Source organism: Puntigrus tetrazona, chromosome 2 (assembly GCF_018831695.1).
Source record: "Puntigrus tetrazona isolate hp1 chromosome 2, ASM1883169v1, whole genome shotgun sequence".
Taxonomy (NCBI): Eukaryota; Metazoa; Chordata; class Actinopteri; order Cypriniformes; family Cyprinidae; genus Puntigrus; species Puntigrus tetrazona.
This window is the reverse complement of record NC_056700.1, coordinates 16,962,130-16,989,640: the sequence shown is the minus strand read 5'-3', so window position 1 is coordinate 16,989,640 and position 27,511 is coordinate 16,962,130. Positions and strand designations below refer to the sequence as shown.

Sequence of the window (27,511 nt, the reverse complement as noted above, 5' to 3'; positions counted from 1 at the left end):
GGAACATGTGGATCTGATCATCTCCTCTGCTGCTGTATCAGACTCTGCTCTGTATTACTGTGCTCTGAGGCCCACAGTGACAGGAAACACATCAGCTCTATACAAAAACCTGCTACAATGAGAGATGAGAGAGAAACACAGAGACACAGAGGGGAAATATTGTGAGGATGCAGCTATGATTCACACTTGAAACTGAGTATTTTTTGTCGTTTTATTTTTCACATGGAAGAAAGACATATTTCAGTTCTCAGGCTATCTTTAGAAGTTGGTATACATATATTTAGGTATTCTAAAAACAAACAAAAAAATAATAATGCAACATTCTAATTAGTCAAATTCTTTTTGTTGCAATATTTGCTATAGTTAACCATAAGAGGGCAGCAGGTAGTCATTATTACCTGTAAGAATACAGCAAGCTTTTTGTATCATTATTATAATACCTTCTTATAATAAGTAAAACTTTCCTATTCACTGCTTTATCTTTGAGATGTATTCAGCACTGACACAGTCGTGTCACACAGGTTGAGGAATATATTTCTCTTTGCACTATTCATTCTAAGTATGAATGTAAAAGAACTGCATTTTCAATTGTTTACATTGTTTTACATTTAATATTTTGAAACTTTTACACAATATAGATAATAGAATATGGTTCACCAATTAAATAATGTGCAATATACAACAAGTGAACAGCAGAGAGGAGGTAGTTCCTGTGTATTTCTGACTCGTCTGCAGTGACTTACAGCTCAGAGACCTGAGAGACTCAACAGAGAACTGAACTGATCTGACTGAACATGGAAAGATGCATATCTTTGACTATTTCTTCATAACATTTAAACTACATTTTACTACCAGTGTGCCACTGACCCCTATACTGATTACGTTTATACAAAATCACTCTCTCTCCCTCCAATCCTTGTCCTTTTCACCTCCTCTATAGAGATGAATGCAGCTACTGACACTTTATGCTCTACTTTAACCTCTTATCTAGACTATATTTATCCTATCTCCTCCAGACAGTATGGCCTGCCTCTTCTAACCCCTGGTTATCAGAGGTTCTTCATGAGCATTGGGCAAAAATCAGGGCAGCAAAGAGAAAATGGTGTAAATTAAAATATCCGTCAGATAAGAGTATCAGCCTTTGCTTCATCTTTCTCTGCTGAAGTTCACACTGCAAAATCCTCATATTTCCACAACAAGATCAACAGTGCTCCAGTCATGTGTCATCTCTTCACAACATTTAATTGTCTCCTCTGTCCCCCTCCACCGAGCATTCAGGCACTCACGACCAGACTGTGCAATAGTTTCTTTCCCCACGCCATCAGACTTCTCAACACTCAGCATATACAGTATATAGAAATATGTATATTTCTTGCATGTTTTTGCCGCTACAGATACTAATTCGGAATAGTACTGTGCTCATTGTCTGTCCAAGCTGGTCATACTGTCTTGTGCTGTCTATACGCTTGCACTTGTACACTTTATGTATATCTTTATGTAGTCCCTGGTAGCTCTGTGTGTCCACCAGACCTTAGTCTGTTTCATTATGGCTGAAATGACAATAAATGTGACTTGACTTAAACTGAGCTGTTTTGTTTATGCAATTCTTGCTGTTAACCATAAGATGGCAGCAGGTACTTACCCTAGCAAACATTACTGAGACTGAATAAAGATCAGTACTACATCAGTACTACTAATTTTCTTAAAACACCTTACATTATAATGTGAAATTAATATGGAAAGCAGTACAAATAGAGGCGGAAAATTGCTTTTGAGTCCATGGGCACAAAAGTTTGCAAGGTTTGTTTCCCACTGTCTTCTACAACAAAGGTAGAAATAATCTATGAGTCAGAGGGAGGGGTTAAGAAACCTCTTCAAGCTAACTCAGTAGCTCTAGGGATCTTGTGCATTACAGTACATACAGTCACTCTATCAGACTAGATCAGGAGTGAGAATAAGATCTGGATTTAGATACTTGATTCTTAAAGCTGGAAAAATGATACACTGGATAAAACAAGCTATCGTTGTTTTCATTTGTGTTTGGCGTAAGTAATATTTTAGTGAGTAATTATTTTCATCACTCAATGTTTTTGTTCAAATGTTTATGATATTTCTTTGCTGATGTTGTCCCTGATTCGGTCCTACAGGAATAAAATCACAGGACAGCGTTGAGCAGAAAACAAGAGTTCAAACTGCTTACGAAGGTGGAACTGTAATAATCAACTGTACATATCAAACTTCGTATTCTCCGACTCTTTTTTGGTACCAGCAAAAAGTAAACAGAGCTCCTAAATACATGCTCCAAAGAGTTGGTACAACTGGAGATGAAGATAAGGAGTTCAAAGACAGATTTAAAGCACATATAGACAAATCTTCAGAATCATTCCCTCTGACGATCAAGAATCTGGATGTGTCTGACTCTGCTGTGTATTACTGTGCTCTGAGGCCCACAGTGACTCAAACACACTCAACACTCACACAAAAACTACAATACTTCAGGGCGATTAGTATCATTTGCTGATAAGCTTTGCTGAAATCTTACTTTCTGTCACAGACTTGTTCTGTACAACAAAATATTCTCATTGTGTTAATATTCATTCTGCAAACAAATTGAAGTTATAATTTATATATTATTAATTGAACTGTGGCGCTATAATTCGTGGCTGCTTGTATACACTTGTGTGATGATTGAAATGATTATGCACATATGGCTCAGTCAGTCCCTATTTTCTTTTACTGTATTCGTCTTATAATTTGTGACATGAAAAGTGATCTCAGGTAAACATAGGTGGGTTTTAAACTGTTTTCTCTTCATATCTGCAACACATAAGTTGGTTTCATTCTGTTATAGACCTGGAAGTTATTGCTGTTGTCCCTGCTCTCTTCCATGAGTTCTTGCCCAGAACAGAACTTTACCGCCAATCCCAACTGTATGCTAATTGTCAATCATCTTTGTCGATAGTGGTCCTGATAGAAATGTTAGCATGTTTTTTATTCCATAATTTATTCTCATAAGATTCTCAAATCAAACTGACCAAATGTTTTATTTAATGGTACACATGAGTCTATTTATAGGCCTAAATATCTAAAATGTTGTAAATTCATGTGTATTAATTAAATTATTATAATTGGCTGGACGGTATAACAGTTTAATCACCGTTATCATCCCATATAAAATATGCCCTTTCATCTAGTATCATCTAGTATTCATGTGATCTCAGAGAGGAGGGGCTCTCTGACACAATCTGATATGTGCTTGATAGAGACTGTGGTAGAAACGCTTCAGTCTCTTCTGTGAACACTATGGATCTTCATTCAGTTATTCTGTTCTGTGCTTTAGCAGGTGAGTATTTTTATTTAACTGATTGATTAATTTGATTGAATAAATTAAATTTCTAAAATTTCTCTTCTCTTTTAGCTGTTGTCTTTGGAAATACTATCAGTCCAGATACGACAGACGTTAGAGCTGATGAGGGTCGAAAAGCTACACTGTCCTGCAGTTATTCCTCCTCTGGGGGGGTAGATAATCTCTTCTGGTACCGTCAGTATGGACGATCAAAACCTGAGTTTCTTGTTGCCACATACAGCACTTCAAAGAAGAAAGAGATATCTGGCGTAGATTCAAGATTTTCTGTTAATGTTGCAAAAAAGGAAAAAATCCATGTGATTCTGGAGATCTCCTCTGCTGCTGTATCAGACTCTGCTCTGTATTACTGTGCTCTGAGGCCCACAGTCACAGGAAACACATCAACACTGTACAAAAACCTTCTCTTGTTTAATCCAGTTAGAAAAAGCAATATATACTGAGTAAATGATTAAAAGAGAATCTGTAAACTGCATTTGTAATTAATAAATTGAACAATATGTGAATGAAAACAAATAACTAGTAAAAGGCTGATTAATCCAAACTTATATATGTACAATAGTAGATGAAAATATTTACTAAATAAAAACGTAATAAATTTTACATTAAAAATCGATAAGCATTCTAATAATAGTAATTACAATGAACCTCTATAAAATGGCCTGTTGTTTACATTAATTCATTATCATGTGTAGCAGACTGTGTGAGTATAATTTGCCACAAGATGGCAGTGTTCTCACTCATTGACTACTGCATCAATGAACAACAGAACTCAGATTATATTTTAATATTATGAGAAAAGATACCATTAAATATACCATTAAACATAATTAATGAAGGTTAAAAGCTTGCACTGGTTTCACACTTATTTAAATGTCTTGATAACAGCAGACAGCATCAGTAACACACAGTCAGAGCACAGAAACTGATCATACTCACCATAAACAAACACACTGCTGCTTTTCATTATAGCATCAGGTGCATCATTTACTATTACTTCAGATCATTTAGCAACAGCTTTAAAAACCCTATAAAACACTGAATGGAATTTTTATAGGCCTTTTTTCAAAAAACGTGTAATTCATATCTTAAGACAATGATTTGATATTGTTACAGTGACAGACAGTCTGAGACTAAAATATGACTAAACTAACAATCATTTTCACTTGTTAGAACAAACTCCACTATGTATTATGCATTTAGAATGGTTACTACTTAGAAGTTGTGTTATGATATGCATTTTAACAATAATGGATAGAAATTTAGTTGCAAATAATGTTAGCAGTAATGAGCCAGACCACCATTTTTCTTACATACTGAAGTAACAAAAGAGGAGGGACATACTGTAGATGTGACACGATCAAATTAAGACAGAGGCTGTGCTGGAAATCATCCAGTCTGACTCTTCTCAGAGTGAACACTTATACAATGGATCTTCACTCAGTTATTCTGTTCTGTGCCTCAATCAGTATGTATATTTATTTGGTTGATTTTGCGGTTGATTATTAAAAACTGAAAATAAAAATACCTCTTCTTTTTTAGCTGCTGTCCTTGGAAATGTCATCACACCAAAAAAACGGATGTTTTTGCTGAGGAAGGTTCAAATGTTACATTATCCTGTAGTTTTACCGCTTCTGGAGGTGCAGATAATCTCTACTGGTACCGTCAGTATGGAAGATCAAAACCTGAATTTCTTGTACTCACCTACAGCAGTGCAAAAGAAGCTCAGCCGTCTGATGTAGATCCAAGATTCTCTGTTATCATTCCAAAAAAGGAACATGTGGATCTGATCATCTCCTCTGCTGCTGTATCAGACTCTGCTCTGTATTACTGTGCTCTGCAGCCCACAGTGACAGGAAACACATCAGCTCTATACAAAAACCTGGTACAATGAGAGAAAATAGAGAAAAAAATGTGAAAAAGAAGCTAGCATACAAATATTTAAGTAAACTATCTAGTGCATTTAAACCTTTACAGATACAGGGTGCAGATCAGAGGATATGGTTGATTAACTAGACAAACATCACAGGACTAAAACTAAACGAAGATCAGTAATATATGAAAAATACTTCTTTCTGGTAGTTCTGAACAGTCATTTAAGAGTTATCAAACACAATTATACACAAAATTATACACAATATATAATACAGCATATGGAGGAAAGTGAACAGCAGCAGGAAGTTCAGAGAGCAGGAAGATCCTGTCTGTGTTTCTAAATGATCTGCAGTGACTTACAGATCAGAGACCTGAGAGACTCAACAGAGAACTGAACTGATCTGACTGAACATGGACAGATGTGTCATACTGATTCTTTTTGTGGGAGCAGGTATATACTACATAATTACAATAGCATTTAGTCAACCTTGCTTTCACAATTCAAAATGCAATTTATTTGTGCTTACTGTTGACAGGTTTGGTGGCTGGGGACAGTATTCAGCCAGATAAAGGGACAGATAAGATCTGTAAAGAAACAGAAACGGTCAAGCTGAGCTGCTCATGTAGTACAAGTAGCGATTATACTTATCTTTACTGGTACAGACAGTATCTTAATGGAGAACCACAATATCTGTTAAACAAAAATGTACGGTCAGCAAGTGATTCACACACTTCTGATTCTCGGTTCCAGTCGACTGCATCACATACATCCACTGAACTCACTATTACTGATGTACGTCTGTCAGATTCAGCTCTCTATTATTGTGCTCTAAGAGTAGAAGCCCAGTGATACAAAACATGAGACATGTCGTACAAAAACCTGAAACTCTTTTAACTTTGAACTTATCTAGCAAAACCACAATCAAAGCCACAATAAAAAGAAGAATACAAAAAAAAACAACACCTGCATTGAGGCCTGATATAAAATTTCAAATAAATAAAAATTAGACTCTGTGGTGTGACATAGCAAAAGGAAAAAAATATAACATTAGAAAAATATATCTTCAAAGTATGAGACTTGCTGGTCATGTTCATGATTTGGTTCTACAGGAATAGGATCAGGACAGTGATGAGCAGAAAACATAAGTTCAAACTGCTTCTGAAGGAGGGACTGTAATAAACAACTGTACGTATCAAACTTTGTACACCAGTACTAGCAAAAAGTAGAATTTCTAAATAAGAGTTGTTAAGACTGGAGATGAAGTTAAAGACAGATTTAATGTACATATCAGTTCCTCTGAGGATGAAGAATCTGTCTGACCCTGCACTCAGCACTCATAAAAAAAAACTTTAAGTTATTTCATGAGTCATAATTCATTATTATATTTTTGTTTGTTATTTTTCTGTTTCTTTATTCTGGAAATGTCCCACTGTAACTTCTGTAATTATTCAAATGTGGTAAGAATATCAGTATTTTTCAAAGATATTTAATCTGCCACTGAGCTGAATGTGTTATTAAAAAATCATGAATGAATCATGAATGAATAAAAACTGACTGATCTGCTACTGAGGAAACTTTAAGACAGATATAATTGTCATTATGCAGTATAGGTGTCTAGTAGACAGAGGTCGGTATGATCTGCTGATATATGATCCTGAAACCTCACTCTGTCAGGTACTCTGACCAGGAATCACAGTAAATGGCGTTAACTGGTAAACCATGTGTGATGAATGATAGACATTCAGAACTTCATCTGCACGCGCTGCACAGTCAGTCAATCCGTATCAGCTTTGTTATGCTCTCTTCAAAAGATCTTGTGAATTGAAAAAATATTTTATTTAAAAGTAACACTACGGTAATGCTAGACATCATACAGGGGTGAAAAAAATCAATAACCTGTTTGAATTTAACATAAATTTAATAATATTTAAAGTAATATTCAGAACAAATGTGTTTTTTTTTATATCAAAGTGTTCAGATGCATCAAATGCAATGGGAAATTGGAAAAAAATATGTATCTAATGGCAGGTAATTGAGTGTAATTGGCTCTTTTACCCAAGATGGATAAAATGGTTCAGAGAGGAGGAACTCAGTGATGTACAGGATGTAATGTTCAACAGAGACTGTGGTGGATACAATTCAGTCGGACTCTTCTCAGAAGACTTGTACAATGGATCTGCATTTAGTTACGCTGTTCTGTGCCTCAGCAGGTATGTATTTATTTATTTTTCAGAATGAACGCTTCTTAAACATACAAAATTAACTGAAAAAGCTTACGTGTACTTTTTATTTCTCAGTTGCTGTCTTGGGAAATGTCATCAAACCAGACAAAACAGACATTTTTGAGGTGGAGGGTTTAGATATTACATTGTCCTGTATTTATTCCTCTTCAACTACAGATAATCTCTACTGGTACCGTCAGTATGGGAGATCAAAACCTGAATTTCTTGTACTCACCTACAGCAGTGCAAAAGAAGCTCAGCGCTCTGATGTAGATCCAAGATTCTCTGTTAATGTGACAAAAAAGGAACAAATCCGTGTTGATCTGATCATCTCTTCTGCTGCTGTATCAGACTCTGCTCTGTATTACTGTGCTCTGGAGCCCACAGTGACAGGAAACACATCAGCTCTATACAAAAACCTGCTACAATGAGAGACAGAAGAGAAACGACAGAGATGAAGACTGAGCGAAAGAAGGTGTAAGTGGCAATTATGGTATTGTGCACTAATAAAAATAAACAAACAAACAAACAAAAATAACAACAGGCTGTACCAAATATGGTAGAAATTTCTTTTTATTATGTATTTTTATGTATGCATTTGTGTGGCTAAAGCTGAACAATAAGGGAATCAATAGGCCTAGATTAAAAACAACAATAACAACAATGTAAAATTTGGGATTGTAAATTATAGATAAAATGTTAAACATATAAATCAACATTACAAATGAAAACTGAAAGCAGAATCGTGACATTGTTAATTCCAATAGATTCATACAAAAGTACAGTAGAGTATGGTTTATGGTTCAATCAAAATGCACCACAAGGTGGCAGTCTTCTCAAACGTTCTTTAGGAACTGAAGCCATGAGTGTCATTTTTTTCCTTAACAACATTTTTATATTTTAACGTTTTTATAAAGATGTGATTTATTACACTTTGATTTATTAAAAGCTTTCTGAATAATATAATTACTTCAAATTTTCCTAAACAATTAATGTTACAACGCCTTCACTGGTTTCTCAATCTCAGAGATCAGAAAGTTCCTGAATGTCTTGATTAGAGCAGAAAGAATCAGTAACACACAGTCAGAGCACACAGAGTATTAACACATGTATGATCTGATCATACTCACCATGGACAAATACATGCTGCTGCTTTTCATTATAGCATCAGGTGTGTCACTTACTTTAGATTTTTTAGTAACAGCTTTAAATACCCTATAAAACACTGAATGGTATATTACCGATTTCTTTATTTTTTTCCGAACACATGCAGAGTAACTATTGTTAGAATGTTTATCATAAGAAACTGTTAATATTGTGCTTTCTCTGCAGATGTAATGGCTGTGAACAAGATTGAGCCAAATAGAAGGACAAATGTCATTAAAACAGAAGGAGAGACTGTAATGCTGAGCTGCTCTTATGATTCAGACAGTGAATGTATATGTCTATATTGGTACAGATAATATCACAATGAAGATACTCAATATTTATTACATCAAGGTGCTCGACCAAGCCTTAAAAAGCACACCTCCAATCTTTGATTTACGTCAAGTACTTCTTGCATACTTATTATTAGTAGTGTGACTGTGTCAGATTCAGCTCTTTATTACTGCTCTTTAAGAGCTGAAGCCCAGTGATGCAAAACACGAAACTAGTTGTACTACAAGACATTTTCACTTTGAACCTATTATGAAAATCAAATCAAACCTCAATGTTAGATAATAAATTCAAACACCTGTGTGAGGTTGAGAGAAGAAATATTTCACAAAAGGAACAAAAGGGGATAATAAGAATTGCAACTGCAATGAGTGTACATTCACTCGCTTTATTCGCTAACACGTTTAACATCATGTGGCCTTATTACAGCTGTGTGACACCAGCAAGAAACCAAAAGAGGGCAATATCTCTCAGTATCACACTAATAGAGTGGAGTCCTTTAAGCTCCTCCTCAAACTCCTATGTTACGATAGCATACCTGTCTTATTTATTTTGACTTTGTTGTTTGAAACAGATCATGAGGTGGTTCAGGAATATATTTCTGTCTGCACTATTCATTCTTGGTATGTATTTCTACACTGCTTTAAGCAGTTAGATCTCTTAAAAAGAATTGTATAATATGTTTGTTAATATGTATTTTAAAATATACATAAAAAATCATAACTACACCAAATCTCCTTAAATCCTTACAGAGTGCAGATCAAAAGACACAGTTGATCAACCAGACAAACATGTGACTGAAGCTGAAGGAAGATCAGTGACAGTAAATTGTACATATACAACAACCTCAATACAACCATACCTTTTCTGGTACATCCAGAGAGCAAATGACCTTCCTAGATACTTTCTGAGGAGAGACAAATATGGAGAAGATACTGATGCTCAGTTTCAGGAGAGATTTCACACTAAACTCTCATCAAATTCAGTTCCTCTGATGATCAAGAATCTGCGAGTGTCTGACTCTGCTGTGTATTACTGTGCTCTGAGGCCCACAGTGAGAAAACTCAGTCAAACCACATACAAAAACACACTGATATGAACATGTATGTGACTGCAACATATTTATACTAAAATAAAAATGAATGTAGCAATCAATCATGAACTGCAATATTGCCATCATAACAATATGCAATCATGCAATGTTATATTGATTGCATCATAGTTGAATGATTTCACCATCATTTTGTAATAGCGTTTTCTTCCAACATGAACAACTGGATAACATATTACTTATTCATAGGCGGTTAAAATGTTTCAAATAATGGGACTCTTTTGTGCGTCAAGCTCAAAAAAACATTCAAAACATCACTGTAATGGAGGAAATACTGGATCATTCCTAAATGTGTATGACAGATCAAATTTGGTTAATTGAATAATTAATTAATTTATAATCATACACTCTTAACAAATAGTTGATGTGACTTGAACTGATTCAGGTATATTCAGGTATAATGTGGCTCAGAGAGGAGGTACTCTGTTCATATAGTGTCTGGTAGGATTCAGTCTGACTCACTCTTCACTTGAATACTTGTAGAATGGATCTTCATCCAATTATTCTGCTCTGTGCCTTAGCTGGTATGTTATTTGTTTAAAAATATTTTTTTGTTGTTCCTGAAAATCGGTTATGTTAAAAACATCTCACAAAAATTCACAACTTCTTTTTTTCAGTTGCTGTTTTTGGAATTAAACCAAACAAAACATATGTTCATGCTGAGGAACATTCAAGTGTTACTTTATCCTGTAGTTTTTCTGCTTCTGGAGCTTCAGGTAACCTCTACTGGTACCGTCAGTATGGGAGATCAAAACCTGAATTTCTTGTACTCACCTACGACACTGTAAAAGAAGCTCAGCGCTCTGATGTAGATCCAAGATTCTCTGTTATCATTCCAAAAAAGGAACATGTGGATCTGATCATCTCCTCTGCTGCTGTATCAGACTCTGCTCTGTATTACTGTGCTCTGAGGCCCACAGTGACAGGAAACACATCAGCTCTCTACAAAAACCTGGTACGATGAGAGACAAGAGAGAAACACAAAGATAGTGAAAGGTTGCCAGTATACAAATGCAATTAATCTAATGCAAAAATGATCAAAGCAGAAAACAAAAATTTGAATGTAAATTAGTTTGGCAGCAATTACATCAAGTCACAATGGAGCTCTTTTTACTCACTTTAAAATATCCTTTCATGCAGAAACCAAATATTTTCTTTTGTAATAAAATATATGACAAGAAAAAACATTGGTTATGTAGTACTTGCAGTGAACCAGAAGAGGGAAGTATGTGCTTAATATTACATTTGGTAAAACAGCAGCTATTATAGGTCACCACAAGCTCCTCCTTGAATCCTTGTAAACATACCAAAAACTGAATTTACACATTCACTGATTGTAGACTACAATATAGTTACAGTCATGTCACACAGATTGAGGAATATATTTCTCTTTGCACTATTCATTATTGGTATGAATTCGCATTTAGCTCCATATTTGTTTATATTTTGTATTGTATTTAAATTTTTTTTAATATCTTTACAGAGTGCAGATCAGAGAACACCGTTGCTCAGCCAGACAAACATGTGACTGAAGCTGAAGGAAGATCGGTAGAATTAAAGTGCAAATATGAAGGATTTTCAGCACAAGATGAATTATTCTGGTACATCCAGAGAGATAATGAAATTCCTAAATACATCCTGAGAAGAAACAAATATGGAGGAGAAGACACTGATGCTCAATTTCTGGAGAGATTTCACTCTGAAGTGTCTTCAGATTCAGTTCCACTGACAATCAAAGATGTGCGTGTGTCTGACTCTGCTGTGTATTACTGTGCTCTGAGGCCCACAGTGAGAAAACTCAGTCAAACCACATACAAGAACACATGAGCTGAACCTCAGTAAAGAAATAACAACACAGGTCGATAGTTATAGTATTATAGTATAATTATCTTACAGCTCAAAAAAAGTTAAATATTCTACATTATAGGACAACAAATAAATAAGTGTGAACAGCATCCAGAAGTTCAGAGAGAAGGATGTTTCTGTGTGTGTTTCTGACTCATCCGATCTGATTAAATATGGACAGATGCTTCATAATGACGCACATTGTGGGAACAGAAACATTGCATAATGAATCTGTAAAAAAAAATATAGTTTTTGTCTCGTAAAAGTGCTGTGAAATGTGTTTGCAACAGTATTTTGTCAGCATTGCTTTCACTATTCTTTTTTCATTTTTGCTTTTTGCTGATAGGCTTGTAGGCTGGAGACAATGAGGCATATAAAGGAATTGAAAAAAAAAACTTTTCTTGTACAGACAGTATCCCAACAGAAAACCACAGAATTTATTACTCTGAGATGCCTCATGAATTTTGGTGAACACACATCTGATCAGTTTCAGTCGACTGCATTCACTGAACTATTACCGATGTACGTCTGTCAGACTCAGCTCTCTAATACTGTAGAAAATCCAGAACAATTCACAATCTGGCCAGGCCTGAATGTAATATTATATGTGGTTACATCTGTGCAACGCCAAACTGGCCCTTTGCTAGACATAAATGTAAATGACAAACTTTGGAAAAGAGGAATTAACAGTATGTCCAGATATAATGTTTGTAATCGATTAAACAACATTTAAAATATGACTAGAATGGGATAAAAAGATTTATACAAAATACTCACACTTTCAAATGCAGCCATCCCATTAATACAAGGTCAAAATCTTAAACAAAGATGGATCTGATGTCAAATTCAGGTATAATGTAGCTCAGAGAGGAGGGACTAAGAGGAGGGTCTCAGGGACTGCAGTTGTAACGATTCAGTCTGACTCTTCCCAAAGTGAATGCAATGGACCTTTATTCAGTTATTCTGTTCTGTGCCTCAGCAGGTGTGTATTTATTTGGTTAATCATTATTATATAAATGTATATTTTATTGTTAAAAATAAGTATTATAAAAAACTAAAATTACAAATTTCCCTCTTTATTTTCAGCCACAGTCTTTGGGAATGCCATTAAACCAAACAAAACAGATGTTTTTGCTGAGGAGGGTTCAAGTGTTATTTTGTCCTGTAGTTTTACCGCTTCTGGAGGTGCAGATAATCTCTACTGGTACCGTCAGTATGGAAGATCAAAACCTGAATTTCTTGTACTCACCTACAGCAGTGCAAAAGAAGCTCAGCCGTCTGATGTAGATCCAAGATTCTCTGTTATCATTCCAAAAAAGGAACATGTGGATCTGATCATCTCCTCTGCTGCTGTATCAGACTCTGCTCTGTATTACTGTGCTCTGAGGCCCACAGTGACAGGAAACAAATCAGCTCTATACAGAAACCTGCTGCAGTAATAGTAAGAAACAGTAATGTACACTGAATTAAATTTGTGTGCATTAAATAATTATGAAACTATATATTTAATAGGCCTACCTGTAATTAAAAAACTGTCAAACAATAAAACATCTCAAATGATTCTCATGTGCACTAAACAGTGCAGGTTGATGTGTGCCACAGGATGGCAGTGCTCACATATTTTCACACAGAGTTAATGTTTTTATATATATATATATATATATATATATATATATATATATATATATATATATATATATATATATATATATATATATAATAAGAGAAAACATTATACTACAACATTATATTATAAATGTATATTATTTTGTTATTACTTTGTAATTAAATGCCATTAAAAATTTAAAATGTAAAAAAAAATAAAAACTAAATATTTCATATTGTCAGCTGTGACTTTTTGACCCATTTCACACCTTTGTTGAATGGTGTCTACGTATGCGGACAGTTTAATCATTTTCATATCAAACAGAATTTTGTAAAAATCGATGTAAAAATGTTTTCCTTAATTCATGCATGAAAGGGGTTGTAAAACCTTCTCATGAGTAACATATAAAAATAACATATCAAAATAATGGAGGTTTTAAGCATAATGCTGAGGTAACAGCATAAGGATGTGGCCACGACATGTCATGTTCCCATAACTTTATATCTATGGTGGCCACGGTAAATCTAAGTGGACTGTAGACATCCCCTTCTGGTCAAGTAAAATCACTTACATCCCCTGAGAAAAATCTCCTGCAGCTGTTTGATTGGCCAAAATGCTTTGTTCGGCTTTTTGGAGATCATCTACTTTTCATATTAAAAAGTGTATTTTTAAAATCTGTATATTTATAGTCTACGAATTCAGAATAACAACAACACATTTTTTTAAATACGTATATAAAACAAAACAAAAAAAAACAAACACGTGTTAAATTTCAAATGTTAAATATTCAAGTAAAAAACTATTTTAAATTCCATATAATACTAAGTTTTGTCCAATAATTCTAATTGTTTTGTCATAATATTAGCTCTATATTCCTTCCTCAATACTGAAGAGCAGTAGGGTCTCATCATGCAACATGTTCTCACTCCCAGCTCGTCACATATTTACACAGCTTTTAGCTTTTAGCTTTATTTTTTGATGTGTCGGTAGTGAGAACGTGTTGCAGTAATACATTTACAAATGAATACATATTGCATTCATACAAGCATGTGAACATGTATGCTTGTATTTATGAAAACACACAAACAGTATACGTCACCGTATGAATGAAAGTGAACACTAACAGCAACAGGAAGTTCAGAGAGGAGGACGTTCCTGTGTGTTTGTGACTGATCTGCAGTGACTTACAGCTCAGAGACCTGAGACACTCAACAGAGAACTGAACTGATCTGACTGAACATGGACAGATTCTTTATACTGATTCTCACTTTAGGAACAGGTACATTATTGTGTGAATAATTAAAAAAAAATCTGTACATAAATATTTTTTTACAATTCTACGTGTTTGTGATATAGTGTTTTCCACCTTGATTTCATTAATCAAAATCATATTGTTGACAGGTTTGGTGGCTGGAGACAACATTGATCCAGATAAAGGGACAAAAAAATTATCTAAAGAAGGAGAAACGGTCAAGTTGAGCTGCTCATATAGTACAAATAGTGAATATGTTCGGCTTTACTGGTACAGACAGTATCCTAACAGAGAACCACAGTATTTATTACTGGAAAACGCACGGTCATCCTCTAAATACAAACGCACTTCTGATAATCGCTTTCAGTCGACTACATCACGTACATCCACTGAACTCACTATTACTGATGTTCGTCTGTCAGATTCAGCTCTCTATTATTGTGCTCTAAGAGCCCAGTGATACAAAACATGAGACATGTCGTACAAAAACCTGAAACTCTTTTTACTTTGAATCTATCTAGTGAAAACCACATTCAAAACCACAATCTATCCAGCTCTGAATGTAATAAAATATGTGGTAACACCTGTGTGTGAAAAAAAAGGTTTTATATCATCAATCCGTGACATGTTCAGTGCACTGATAAACAAAACAGCAAACTAGTGAAAAAAAAACAGATTTAATTTTATTCATGGATTGTATTTAACAAATGAAAAAAAGTATATGAACGTGTGTGGAGCAAGTGGTTGTTTGTTGCAGTTTCATTATATATTATTATAAAGTCACATCTGCATCATCAAGTTTTGTGCTCTTAAAGGGATAGTTAACACCAAAATAAATATTCTGTTATAACACTCTCACTCTCAAGTTCTTTCAAATCTGTATAAAAATCTGTTAAATTTTGAAGAATGTTGGTAACTAAATTGTTGACAGTGAAACATTTTTGTTGGTTTGTCAGTGTGAAGAGGCTTAACTGTCAAGAATAACCAAAAATAATGTTTATGTTTGCAAAGAAAACTTATATGCAAGTCAGCATTAGAAATTTATTTATATAGTCCACAGCACTATTTTTTTTTTTTAAAACTATTATTGACCTTCACATTGACAAACTAACAAGAAAATGTAGAGCTTAATCCAAACATGTGACCATCGTCTTGTAACTAAATGGTGTTGATATGTCAGTAAATTCTGGAATTATAGCAAAAGAACGACACATTTTTTTTTAAATAAGACAAATCTCTCTCTCTCTTTAGCTAAAGTAATTTTCTTTTTGTCAGTCCAGGATGAGCATGTGTTTTTGTTTAGTACTGTGCTCTGCATCTTTGTAACTGATCCATATGAACATACTCACATCCTCTCTGCAGTTTCTGGCAAAAGCATTTTCTTTCTTTCTTTCTTTTTTTTTAATAACTACAGCAGTGGGTGGCGCTTATTCACACTGAAAGTATGAGAGGGAAACTGATATTCAGATACTGTTGTCATCACTGTCTCTCTGAAGGCATCATGTTTCTCTTTACCTGGGTAAAAATCCAGCTTTGCAGAGATATGCATTCAATTAATATGTTTATTATAATACAAATGCTATTATTCTAAAATTATATGTTTAAAAACATTTTAATATCTTTTATTTTATTGCTTGATTAGTCCAATGAAAGTCTTCAGAAAGATGTGTTTTTAAAGCAGTAAACATGTGGTGTATACAACACCAGCATTGACAATGTTAACTCTCTTCAATGGACCTCTAGTTGTTTCCATGTCACTTCTGAGATGCCGTAGTTTTCATACCGGGACAAAGTTGTGGACGATTCTTCCTATTGTGAAGTCGTGCAGTGTGAAACCCCGTGTCCCTGATCCATCATGCAGTGAGAACATTATTTGTGCTTCACATTTGATTCATTTGTTTAAATTGTTTCAAATGATGATGACCTGTTGTTGTAGGAAAATCCCAAAGCAACATTCAAAACATGACTAGTACAGGAAAAAACTAATACAAAATACCTAATTTGGCAAGATAACGTCATTTAATGATGTTACACCATTTCAAATGGAGAAACATTAGACCGTCCCATTATTTCAAGGCCAAATTCTTAAATAAAGATGGCAGATCAAATTTGTTCTGTAATCGTACAGTTGGCAACATTAGTTCTTGTGACTGGATCTGATGTCAAATTCAGCTATCATGTAGTCCAGAGAGGAGGGACTCTGCGGTTATATGATCTTAGACTGCAGTGAGTCTGACTCTTCTCAGAGTGAACACTTACACAATGGATCTTCATGCAGTTATTCTGTTCTGTGCCTCAGCAGGTGTGTATTTGTTTGTTTAATTATTATTATACAAATGCATATATTTTATTGTAAAAAATAAGTACTATTAAAAATCTTCTTTTTCAGCTACCGTCTTTGGAAATGTCATCACACCAAACAAAACAGATGTTTTTGCTGAGGAGGGTTCAAGTGTTACATTATCCTGTAGTTTTACTGATGCTAGCACTTTAGATAATCTCTACTGGTACCGTCAGTATGGAAGATCAAAACCTGAATTTCTTGTACTCACCTACGACACTGTAAAAGAAGCTCAGCCGTCTGATGTAGATCCAAGATTCTCTGTTATCATTCCAAAAAAGGAACATGTGGATCTGATCCTCTCCTCTGCTGCTGTATCAGACTCTGCTCTGTATTACTGTGCTCTGAGGCCCACAGTGACAGGAAACACATCAGCTCTATACAAAAACCTGCTACAATGAGATACAAGAGAGAAACACATTATTAATCTAATGCAAAAATGAATAAAACATTGGCATCATGTGGCATTATGAAACTTTATACAATACAGTCCTTTAATTGACCAGTCACTTCAATATTCTGCCATTCGGGACATTCAATTTATTTGCTTGAATCTGTATGAAAATGCAGAATGTCAGTTGACATACTTGCAGTGAACCAGAAGAGGGCAGTAGGTGCCCAAAACTAATTTGACAATACAGTTCTCAATACATTTACATTTGACAATTAAAAGCTCCTCCTTAGATCGTTATTATAATACCAGAAGCAAGATTCTTATATTTTCAGATTTTTCATCAACATGTCACACAGGCTGAGGAATATATTTCTCTTCACACTATTAATTATTGGTAAGACTTTTCATTTAATACAGTTTTATATTAATGTAATTTGATTTGATTTTGTATTGTACTGTGCATTAAATATTCTTAAATCTTTACAGAGTGCAGATCGGAGGATAGTGTTGATCAGCCAGACAAACATGTGACTGAAGCTGAAGGAAGATCAGTGACATTACAGTGTAAATATAAAACTGATTCAGCACAAGAAAATGTATTCTGGTACATTCAGAAAGAAAATGACTTTCCTAAATACATCCTGAGGAGAAGCAAATATGGAGGAGAAGATAATAATGCTCAGTTTCAGGAGAGATTTCACTCTAAACTTTCACCAAATTCAGTTCCTCTGACGATCAAGAATCTGCGAGTGTCTGACTCTGCTGTGTATTACTGTGCTCTGAGGCCCACAGTGAGAAAACTCAGTCAAACCACATACAAAAACACAGAGGCTTAAACATTCGCATCACTGTTTCTTTACAATACACATTTCTGAAATGTACAAGCTTTAATAAAATCATACTAATTGTAATAATCAAAGGAACTACAATAAAAGTCATGAAACCAATTTAATATTATCCATCAATCCATCCTCTGTTGGGTTTTTACAGCAACGCAATCTTATATTTATATACATTTTTATTTAAAGCTGCATGAATTGAACTTAATTGAAAATGTAGTAGTATTTTTTTTTAGGGCTGTGAACGGTATACTTTTCCTGCAAACACATGAACAACTAAATAATGATTAATGATGTGAACATAAGTATGTTTTTCGTCTGATTTTGTTTCAAACTATTACTGAATTAAAACATTTTAACATCTTACATATTATCATTTTTCAATCATATTCCCAACCAAGGTTAACAAATTAATAACACAGTTAGGTCATGTTATTACATCTTTCTTCTCTCCTGTACTTCTAAATTGAGTTACAATATGAGGGAGGAGGGACTGTTTATATTGTGTGTGACAGAGACTGAGGTTGAATCTATTCAGTCTGATTCTTCTCCGAGTGAACACTTGCACAATGGATCTTCATTCAGTTATTTTGCTCTGTGCCTCAGCTGGTATGTGTATTTATTTTATTTTATTTTATTTCTTTACTGTTAACAATTTTTCCTCAGACATTTCCGTTACCAAGAAAATGTTTTCTTTTTTTTCATTTTCAGCTGCTGTCCTTGGGAATGTCATCAAACCAGACCACCCAGATGTTTTTGCTGAGGAAGGTTCAAATGTTACATTATCCTGTAGTTTTACTGCTTCTGGAGTTACAGATAATCTCTACTGGTACCGTCAGTATGGAAGATCAAAACCTGAATTTCTTGTACTCACCTACAGCAGTGCAAAAGAAGCTCAGCCGTCTGATGTAGATCCAAGATTCTCTGTTAATGTGACAAAAAAGGAACATGTGGATCTGATCATCTCCTCTGCTGCTGTATCAGACTCTGCTCTGTATTACTGTGCTCTGAGGCCCACAGTGACAGGAAACACATCAGCTCTCTACAAAAACCTGCTACAATAAGAGACAAGAGAGAAACATTGAGACAGAGATGAATGAAACGTCAATAAATCATTATGAAGCTGCTCTTTAATACCTGTAATTCAAAAAACTGTTAAACAGTAAATCATCTCAAATGATTCTCATGTGCACTAAACAGTGCAGGTTGATGTTTGCCACAGGATGGCAGTGCTCACATATTTTCACACAGAGTTAATGTTATATTTCAAAGCCTATATAATTACAAAAAACATTATACTACAACATTATGTTATATATTTTTATTGTGAAAATGACACTGGGAAAAAAAGAAAATAATTATAAAAAGAATAAAAACATAACTACAGAAAAATGATTAGAGTTTATAATTAAAATATTATTCAGAGTTTTATTAATTTTACTCTAATAAAGTGTAAAACATCACTTATTGACTACAAGACACAGTGCCTACAGCCTTAATTAAATTGATTAATTAAAATTATAAATAAAGGCAACTTAATTAAATCTTGGTTCTAAAGGTCATACTGTCACTTTAGTTGTTTTTTTTTTAATTTTAATGCATTTTGCACAAATACTACATGGCCTGTGCACCGCCATCACCATTATAATGTTTTCAATATACAGTAAAGAAGCTAAAATGCATTGAAATTATGAAATATTGTGTTTTTGTTACAGCTCATGCAAATATTTTAATATACAACATTCTCTCTCTCTATATATGTATATATTGAACAGTTAAATGGCTGTCAGCAACAGCAGCAGGAAGTTCAGAGAAGACGTTCTGTGTGTTTCTGACTGATCTGCAGTGACTTACAGCTCAGAGACCTGAGAGACTCAACAGAGAACTGAACTGATCTGACTGAACATGGACAGATTCTTTATACTGATTCTCATTGTGGGAGCAGGTACATTACTGATTAATTCATGAAACTGTGTTCATTTATCATGATTTAAAATCTCAAACCAAAAGGCTATTTATACACTTTATCACTTTATTACTATACACTGTATTACTTTAGTCATTTATATTTTTATAAAACATGGCTAGAAATGTGTTTGTAATTCATATGTACTTATTTTTAACAGGTTTGGTGGCAGGAGACACAATTGAGCCAGATTAAGGGATAGGAAAAAACTCTAAAGAAGAAGAAACTGTGAAGCCAAGCTGCTCATATAGTACAAGTAGTGAATATGTTAAGCTATACTGGTACAGACAATATCCCAACAGAGAACCACAATTCTTATTATACAAAGATGCATGGACAGATTATAAAGACACCTCAGATGATCGATTTCATTCAGCTACAGCACACATTTCCACTGAACTCACTATTACTGATGTACGTCAGATTCAGATTCTATTTTTGTGCTCTAGGAGCCCAGTGATACAAAACATGAGACATGCTTTCACTTTGAACTGATCTAGTGAAAAATACAATCTAAACCACAATCTATCCATCTCTAAAAAATACAATACAATCCAATACAATTTATTTGTGCATGTGATAACGCATTTGTTACAGAAGAGGTTCCTGTACCGCATCATCAGCGGGATCCGTCCCCGAATTCTAATATCTCTCTTTAGAACTGCATTTCCCATAGAGCCTCACACCCAAGACTGACCACATGCACACACCTGCACCTCATTAACACACACACACACACACACATATAAGCCACACTCACAGCCATCTCAGTGTGACATCTTATTTTCGCCCTGGATGTCGTTTCTGAGCGTTCTACCTGTGTTTTTGTTTTCCTGATTTGTGATTTGGACTATAATTCTTTGCTTCTGATCATTTGCTGCCCTCCCAGACCCTTGCTAGAACTCTGGACTCTGCTTCTCGCTGCCTGCCAGTCTATGAAAACTGCAAAATAAGTAAACATTTAAACAAATTTAAAATGTAAAAGGGCATTACAAAGCCAGGATTTTTAATTACATAAAATTCAAACAAAAGTAGCCTAGTTTAAGTTCTAAAACATTATCATGTGTAATTTATTTCTGGTATAATGTGCCACAAGATGGCAGTGTTCTCAGAGATTCAAAAGGAACTGCAGCAATGAACAACATAATTGAACTTATATATACAGCGACATTGTGGCTCAGAGTCAGAGAGGAAGGACTCAGTGTTTACAGATCTGACATGATATAATCATATCTGACAGAGAAACGATTCAATCTGACTCTCCTCAAAGTGAACACAATCAATGGATCTTCATTCAGTTATTCTTTTCTGTGCCTCAGCAGGTGTGTATTTATTTGGTTACTTGTGATTTTTTTTAAACAGTTGCAAAGTTTTTTAAAAAGTTACGAATGTACTTTTTTACTTTTTCAGCTGCTGCATTTGGAAATGTTTATGAGGAGGGTTTGAATGTTACATTGCCCTGTGATCGTTCACCCTCAACTTCAGATTATATCCACTGGTACCGTCAGTATGAAAGATCAAAACCTGAATTTCTTGTACTCACCTACAGCACTGCAAAAGAAGTTCAGCCGTCTGATGTAGATCCAAGATTTACTGTTAAAGTTCGAAAAGGAGAACAAATCCATGTGGATCTGATCATCTCCTCTGCTGCTGTATCAGACTCTGCTCTGTATTACTGTGCTCTGAGGCCCACAGTGACAGGAAACACATAAGCTCTATACAGAAACCTGCTACAATGAGAGATGAGAGAATTTATAATTTTTTAAATGATCTTATTTCTGATATGTATTAAGATTTGTTTTTATAAATAATTGTGTTTGAAAAGCTTTTAAAATAAAATTGCCTGCTGTACATAAAATATAAGGATACCATATGTATATTACAAGATTAATTCTAGTGCATCCTTGTACAGGCTCCTCCCAATTGTGAAAAAGTGATTTGAATTTATTGCTGCTGTAACAGATGCAAAAAGAGTAAGAAGATCATAACATCTCTGAAGAGTTGGTAATTTTATTAGCATATAATGGCACTGTGGAAAAGTGCCATTGTGATTACAGTTTTATATATCTTGGGTAAGTAGAACACCTAAACTATAGTTATTTATACACACACACACACACACACACACACACACACACACACACACACACACACACACACACACACACACACACACGTATATATATAAATATATTTTTAATACGTATCTTCATTATGTGTATGTGCTTATTTTTGCAGCCAATGAGATCATTTGTATTCATAATGTTTTCATTTAATTTCAGGCTGTAATTCTATAGACAAAGTTGATCAGCATGCAAGGATTCAGTTTGCTTTTGAAGGTGATACTGTAACGATCGACTGTACATATCAGACTGGTTATACAGGACCAACTCTCTTCTGGTACCAACAGAAAGATAACAGAAATCCCAAACACATGCTGAATAAATTCTCTACAACTGGAAACAGTGAGAAAGAATTCAAGGAGAGATTTCATGCATCTCTCAACAAAACTTCAGTTCCTCTGACGATCCAGGATGTGTGTGTGTCTGACTCTGCTGTGTATTACTGTGCTCTGAGGCCCACAGTGACTCAAACACACTCAACACTCACACAAAAACTCCTACATCACATCTTCATGCAAATGAACTTTGTCGCTTCTTCTATGATTTCATTTATAAAACATAATATATTTTATTTTATGTTCTATCACTTACAGTTTATTACTATCTAATTTTACAGTTTAAATACATTTATACTTTTAAATTTTTGTTTATTTTACTTTACTGTTGGTTTCGGGTGATTTTATACTGTTTATGTCACTAAAACAATCATTATAAATATTGTATGGTTAATGCTATTAAAATCTATTTTGTGAATATATATATTATACATGCACACAAAACTGTTTGTAGCATGATTTACTGAGGTTTACAATAGTCAATTTACTGGTATTTCACCCCATTAAAGCCAATTGTCAGCACATCACCCGCTGAACTTTGCAACTCATGCCCTATTTAGTATATCTTTACCTGTTTAGTATATCTGGCCCAAAATATTCCTCATATTTGCATTATATTTCCATGCTTATGGTAAAATGCTTGACTTGATTCAAACTTGAGATGCCACATATGCAATGTACTCGCAATGAACCAGAAGATGGCGGTATGTGTTCAATATTCCTTTTTACAAAACAGCAGCTTCTTTGGAGCTCCTCCTTGGATCATCACTATAACACCAAAAGCAAAACTTTCATATTGACTGATTTTTCTAGACTTCAGCATAGACATGTCACACAGGCTGAGGAATATATTTCTCTTCACACTATTAACTCTTGGTATGACTTCTCTTTTGATACAGTTGTATAATAATGTAAGTTGATTATATGTTATATTGTATTATACATTAAATATTCTTAAATCTTTACAGAGTGCGGATCGGAGGATAGTGTTGATCAGCCAGACAAACATGTGACTGAAGCTGAAGGAAGATCAGTGACATTACAGTGTAAATATAAAACTGATTCAGCACAAGAAAATGTATTCTGGTACATTCAGAAAGAAAATGACTTTCCTAAATACATCTTGAGGAGAAGCAAATATGGAGGAGAAAATGGCACTGAGTTCCACGAGAGATTTCTACTGAAAACCAATCAAAACCACAATCTATCCAGCTCTAAATGTAGTCACACCTGTGTGAGATTAAATTAGGCCATGCTGTAAAAACTGTGATCCAGATGAAGGTCCGTTAAGAGATCTTACTCTTGTTTAATATGAAGACTTTTGTATTATGTCAAATGACTTTCCAACAGTATTATCATGGCTTTGGCAATGCCTTGAGAGTTTCTTTCTCTTAAGGACACTTTAATTAAATAATTAATTAATTAAAACCACATTATTCCAGATACTGCCCACAGAGTGGAGGTTCAGGACACTACTTTCCCTTCTATCCTTTTGTTTCTTTCTGAACCCATCTTCCCTTCAACTCAGCTTGCTCAAAATAATTACAATGAAAATGCCAGTACAAGAGAACTAACAGTGATCTGGTATCAATGTGTTTGATACAATGGTCTCATTTCCATAGAAGTAAGTAGGTGTGCCCTCTCCCAGGGTAGTCCATGCAAATTACCATTTGCCCCTTTTTCCTGCTTTTCCTGTCTGCTTTTTTGGGGATGACTTGGTCTGAGGTACTTAAGGAAATGTTGCAAAAGGGTCATGGTGATTCTGTAGCCAGAAAGCACTACTCTTCATACTATGTGTTTCTTAAGGTCAGCATATGTTACTTTTATTCCTCAAGAATTTGATGTTTTGTATCAGTATGATTTGATATATTTGAATTAGCTGTAACTGACAAAATTACCTGACTGAAAAAAATAGTTACATCTGATATTATTAATTTTTACTCTGTAATTATTGATTGTAGTAGATTATGTTGTATCCTAGTTAGTGACATGAGCAATTAATTAGTAAATTTATCTAGAATAACCAAATATCAAAAAAATTATTAGAAACTGATTAGAAAAATTCTCATGTGTAATATAGGCTATAGAGCACATAATATCTCGCTCGTTCCAAGTATAATCATAGCTTGATTAACTCTATCAGTTAATATTTCCTTTATGAAGCAGGAAGTTCCTGTGTATTTCTGACTCGTCTGCAGTGACTTACAGCTCAGAGACCTGAGAGACTCAACAGAGAACTGATCTGACTGAACATGGACAGATGTGTCATACTGATTCTCATTGTGGGGACAGGTACGTTGTTTAAAATCTGTTTATAGTATGTCTTTCCTTTATTTGTGGGTAGAGTGGTGCCATGAAATATGTTTCTGTTTATTTTGTAAACTATGCTTTTACAAACAGAAATCAGTTTATTTTTGTTGACAGGTTTGGTGGACGGAAACAACATTGATCCAGATAAAGGGACAATGAAAAACTCTAAAGAAACAGACACTGTCAAGCTGAGCTGTTCATATAGTACAACTAGTGAACGTATTTGGCTTTACTGGTACAGACAGTATCCTAACAGAGAACTACAGTATTTATTATATAAAGGAGCAAGATCACGTTCTGATTCACACACATCTGATTCTCGGTTCCAGTCGACTACATCAGAAACATCCACTGAACTCACTATTACTGATGTACGTCTATCTAGTGAAAACCACAATCAAAACCACAATCTATCCAGCTCTGAATGTAATAAAATATGTGGTCACACCTGTCAGAGGCTCAATTAGGCCCGTTATAAAACTTAGAGTAGCATTAAAATCCATACAGGATGTCATTCTCCATGTGGTTACTTCAGTGAACAAACGCATGTCTTAATTTCCACCTGAAACGTTTCAATCAAATGTAAAATTCTGTATAATGTATAAAATAATTTAATAAAATAATAATTTAAAAAACATGGATTGCAACCAAACCTCAAGACAATTGCATGCATGCTGAAATTCAGTACGGCTAAGGATATTATATATGACTATATAGCAGTCAACATTTAAAGTGAATCAAATCATTTTATCAAACTAGCCCTAAAACCTAGAACCATTATATGTTCTTGACTAAGGACAACTTTGATTAACCTTTTTGATCCACTTCAAATGTTGACTACTGGATTTAGTAGGCACTAAACATTACTGCAGCTTTTATATGTCTCCACAATCTCCTCAATCATTGTTAGAATACCATAAGTAATATTCACTGATTTTACAATAGACTTGATGTATTCAGCATTTCACAATGCGTTACAATATTTACTGACACTGACTGTAGCAAAAGCAGCCAACAGTTCAAGTTTAAATCTACTATCATGTGTAACACATAGTGCATTAGTGCAGATATAATGTGCTTTTAAAAGTGTTTTTAGTTTTTGTCTATTTTTTTATTTCATCTTTTTTTTTCTAAACCTATTATTATGAAAACTAAAATACATTTTAATGTGACATAGTGACTTCAAACACCTTTGTGAGGTTAAGGGAAGAATATTTTATAAAATAATCAAAAGAGCAATAAATAAAGAAATAAATAAACAGGTAAAATGCTTAAAGGTGTTTCAGGTTGAAAATATTTAGAACTTGTATGTATCTTAAAAATGATAGACAGAAAATAGTTCACATATAGCAGTAATGAGGAAAATATTCTTACAAAATAAAGCTTTTACTTTGAAGAATCAAAAGAGGAGGGACTCGATGTAGTAATGTCTGACAGAGACTGGTTGAAATCATTCAGTCTGACTCTTCTCAGAGTAAACACTTGTACAATGAATCTTCATTCAGTTATTCTGTTCTGTGTCTCAACCGGTATGTATATTTATTTGGCAGATTATTTTGTTGAATATAAAAATAACAAATTAAAAAAAACAATTGTACCTCTTATTTTTTCAGGTGTTGTCTTTGGAAATGTCATCCAACCAAACAAAACAGATGTTTTTGCTGAGAAGGGTTCAAATGTTACATTATCCTGTAGTTTTACTGACTCTATCAATACAGAATATCTCCACTGGTACCGTCAGTATGGAAGATCAAAACCTGAATTTCTTGTACTCACCTACGACACTGTAAAAGAAGCTCAGCGCTCTGATGTAGATCCAAGATTCTCTGTTATCATTCCAAAAAAGGAACATGTGGATCTGATCATCTCCTCTGCTGCTGTATCAGACTCTGCTCTGTATTACTGTGCTCTGAGGCCCACAGTGACAGGAAACACATCAGCTCTGGTACAGTAACAGACAAGAGAGAAACACAGAGATAGAGATGAATACAGTGAAAAAGAAGCTGTAACTTTCAATTATGAACAACAACAAAAAAGTACAACCAAAACCAAAAGGTGCACACAGATCCCCATGAAGCTGCTCTTTTAACACCTTTAATTCAGTCAACTGTCAAACAATAAAATATATTATATATATGACATTTTGTATAAATAATGCAGGTTGATGTATATGCCACAGGATGGCAGTGTTTAAACACCTTCATATGAAGATACTGCTCCCATTCTATAAGATAAATATAACTATACTACAAAATTATGTTATAATATTGTACAAATTATAATTAAAATACATATAAAATATAAAGAAACTTAAATTTTTTTGGTTTAATATTTCCATGCTAATAATACATATGAGTACAACAAAAATGCGTTATTGAGTGAAATTATTGAGTTTTATTATAAATATATATAGAGCTCCCATGTAAAACATTTTATACACCACAATGTTCTCTAAACGTAGTAGAGTAATAATAGTGTAATTAACATAGT

The 27,511-nt window shown here is 34.3% G+C and overlaps 1 long non-coding RNA gene, 1 pseudogene and 7 gene segments (V, D, J or C); all 9 read left to right on the top strand.

Annotated features, from left to right (window-relative positions):
- Positions 1–3,303: 3,303 nt before the first annotated feature.
- On the top strand, positions 3,304–3,807 carry LOC122327225. The segment is given in 2 exon segments: positions 3,304–3,343; positions 3,419–3,807. Coding segments are annotated over 2 exon segments (429 nt in total).
- A 66-nt stretch (positions 3,808–3,873) lies between these two features.
- Positions 3,874–5,258, top strand: LOC122327215 (annotated as a pseudogene).
- Positions 5,259–7,225: 1,967 nt separating this feature from the next.
- Positions 7,226–9,457, top strand: LOC122358364. The segment is given in 2 exon segments: positions 7,226–7,450; positions 7,538–9,457. Coding segments are annotated over 2 exon segments (396 nt in total).
- A 1,022-nt stretch (positions 9,458–10,479) lies between these two features.
- LOC122327206 lies at positions 10,480–10,974 on the top strand. The segment is given in 2 exon segments: positions 10,480–10,534; positions 10,628–10,974. Coding segments are annotated over 2 exon segments (387 nt in total).
- A 1,770-nt stretch (positions 10,975–12,744) lies between these two features.
- Positions 12,745–13,294, top strand: LOC122327199. The segment is given in 2 exon segments: positions 12,745–12,837; positions 12,942–13,294. Coding segments are annotated over 2 exon segments (393 nt in total).
- Positions 13,295–16,656: 3,362 nt separating this feature from the next.
- On the top strand, positions 16,657–17,455 carry LOC122327195. The segment is given in 2 exon segments: positions 16,657–17,015; positions 17,103–17,455. Coding segments are annotated over 2 exon segments (393 nt in total).
- Positions 17,456–18,838: 1,383 nt separating this feature from the next.
- Positions 18,839–19,351, top strand: LOC122327192. The segment is given in 2 exon segments: positions 18,839–18,896; positions 18,999–19,351. Coding segments are annotated over 2 exon segments (393 nt in total).
- A 1,873-nt stretch (positions 19,352–21,224) lies between these two features.
- Positions 21,225–22,277, top strand: LOC122358418. The segment is given in 2 exon segments: positions 21,225–21,575; positions 21,664–22,277. Coding segments are annotated over 2 exon segments (342 nt in total).
- Positions 22,278–24,001: 1,724 nt separating this feature from the next.
- On the top strand, positions 24,002–26,760 carry LOC122358425. The gene is made up of 3 exons (XR_006252602.1): positions 24,002–25,003; positions 25,136–26,550; positions 26,635–26,760. It is a non-coding gene; the product is annotated as an uncharacterized LOC122358425 (long non-coding RNA).
- Positions 26,761–27,511: the final 751 nt, after the last annotated feature.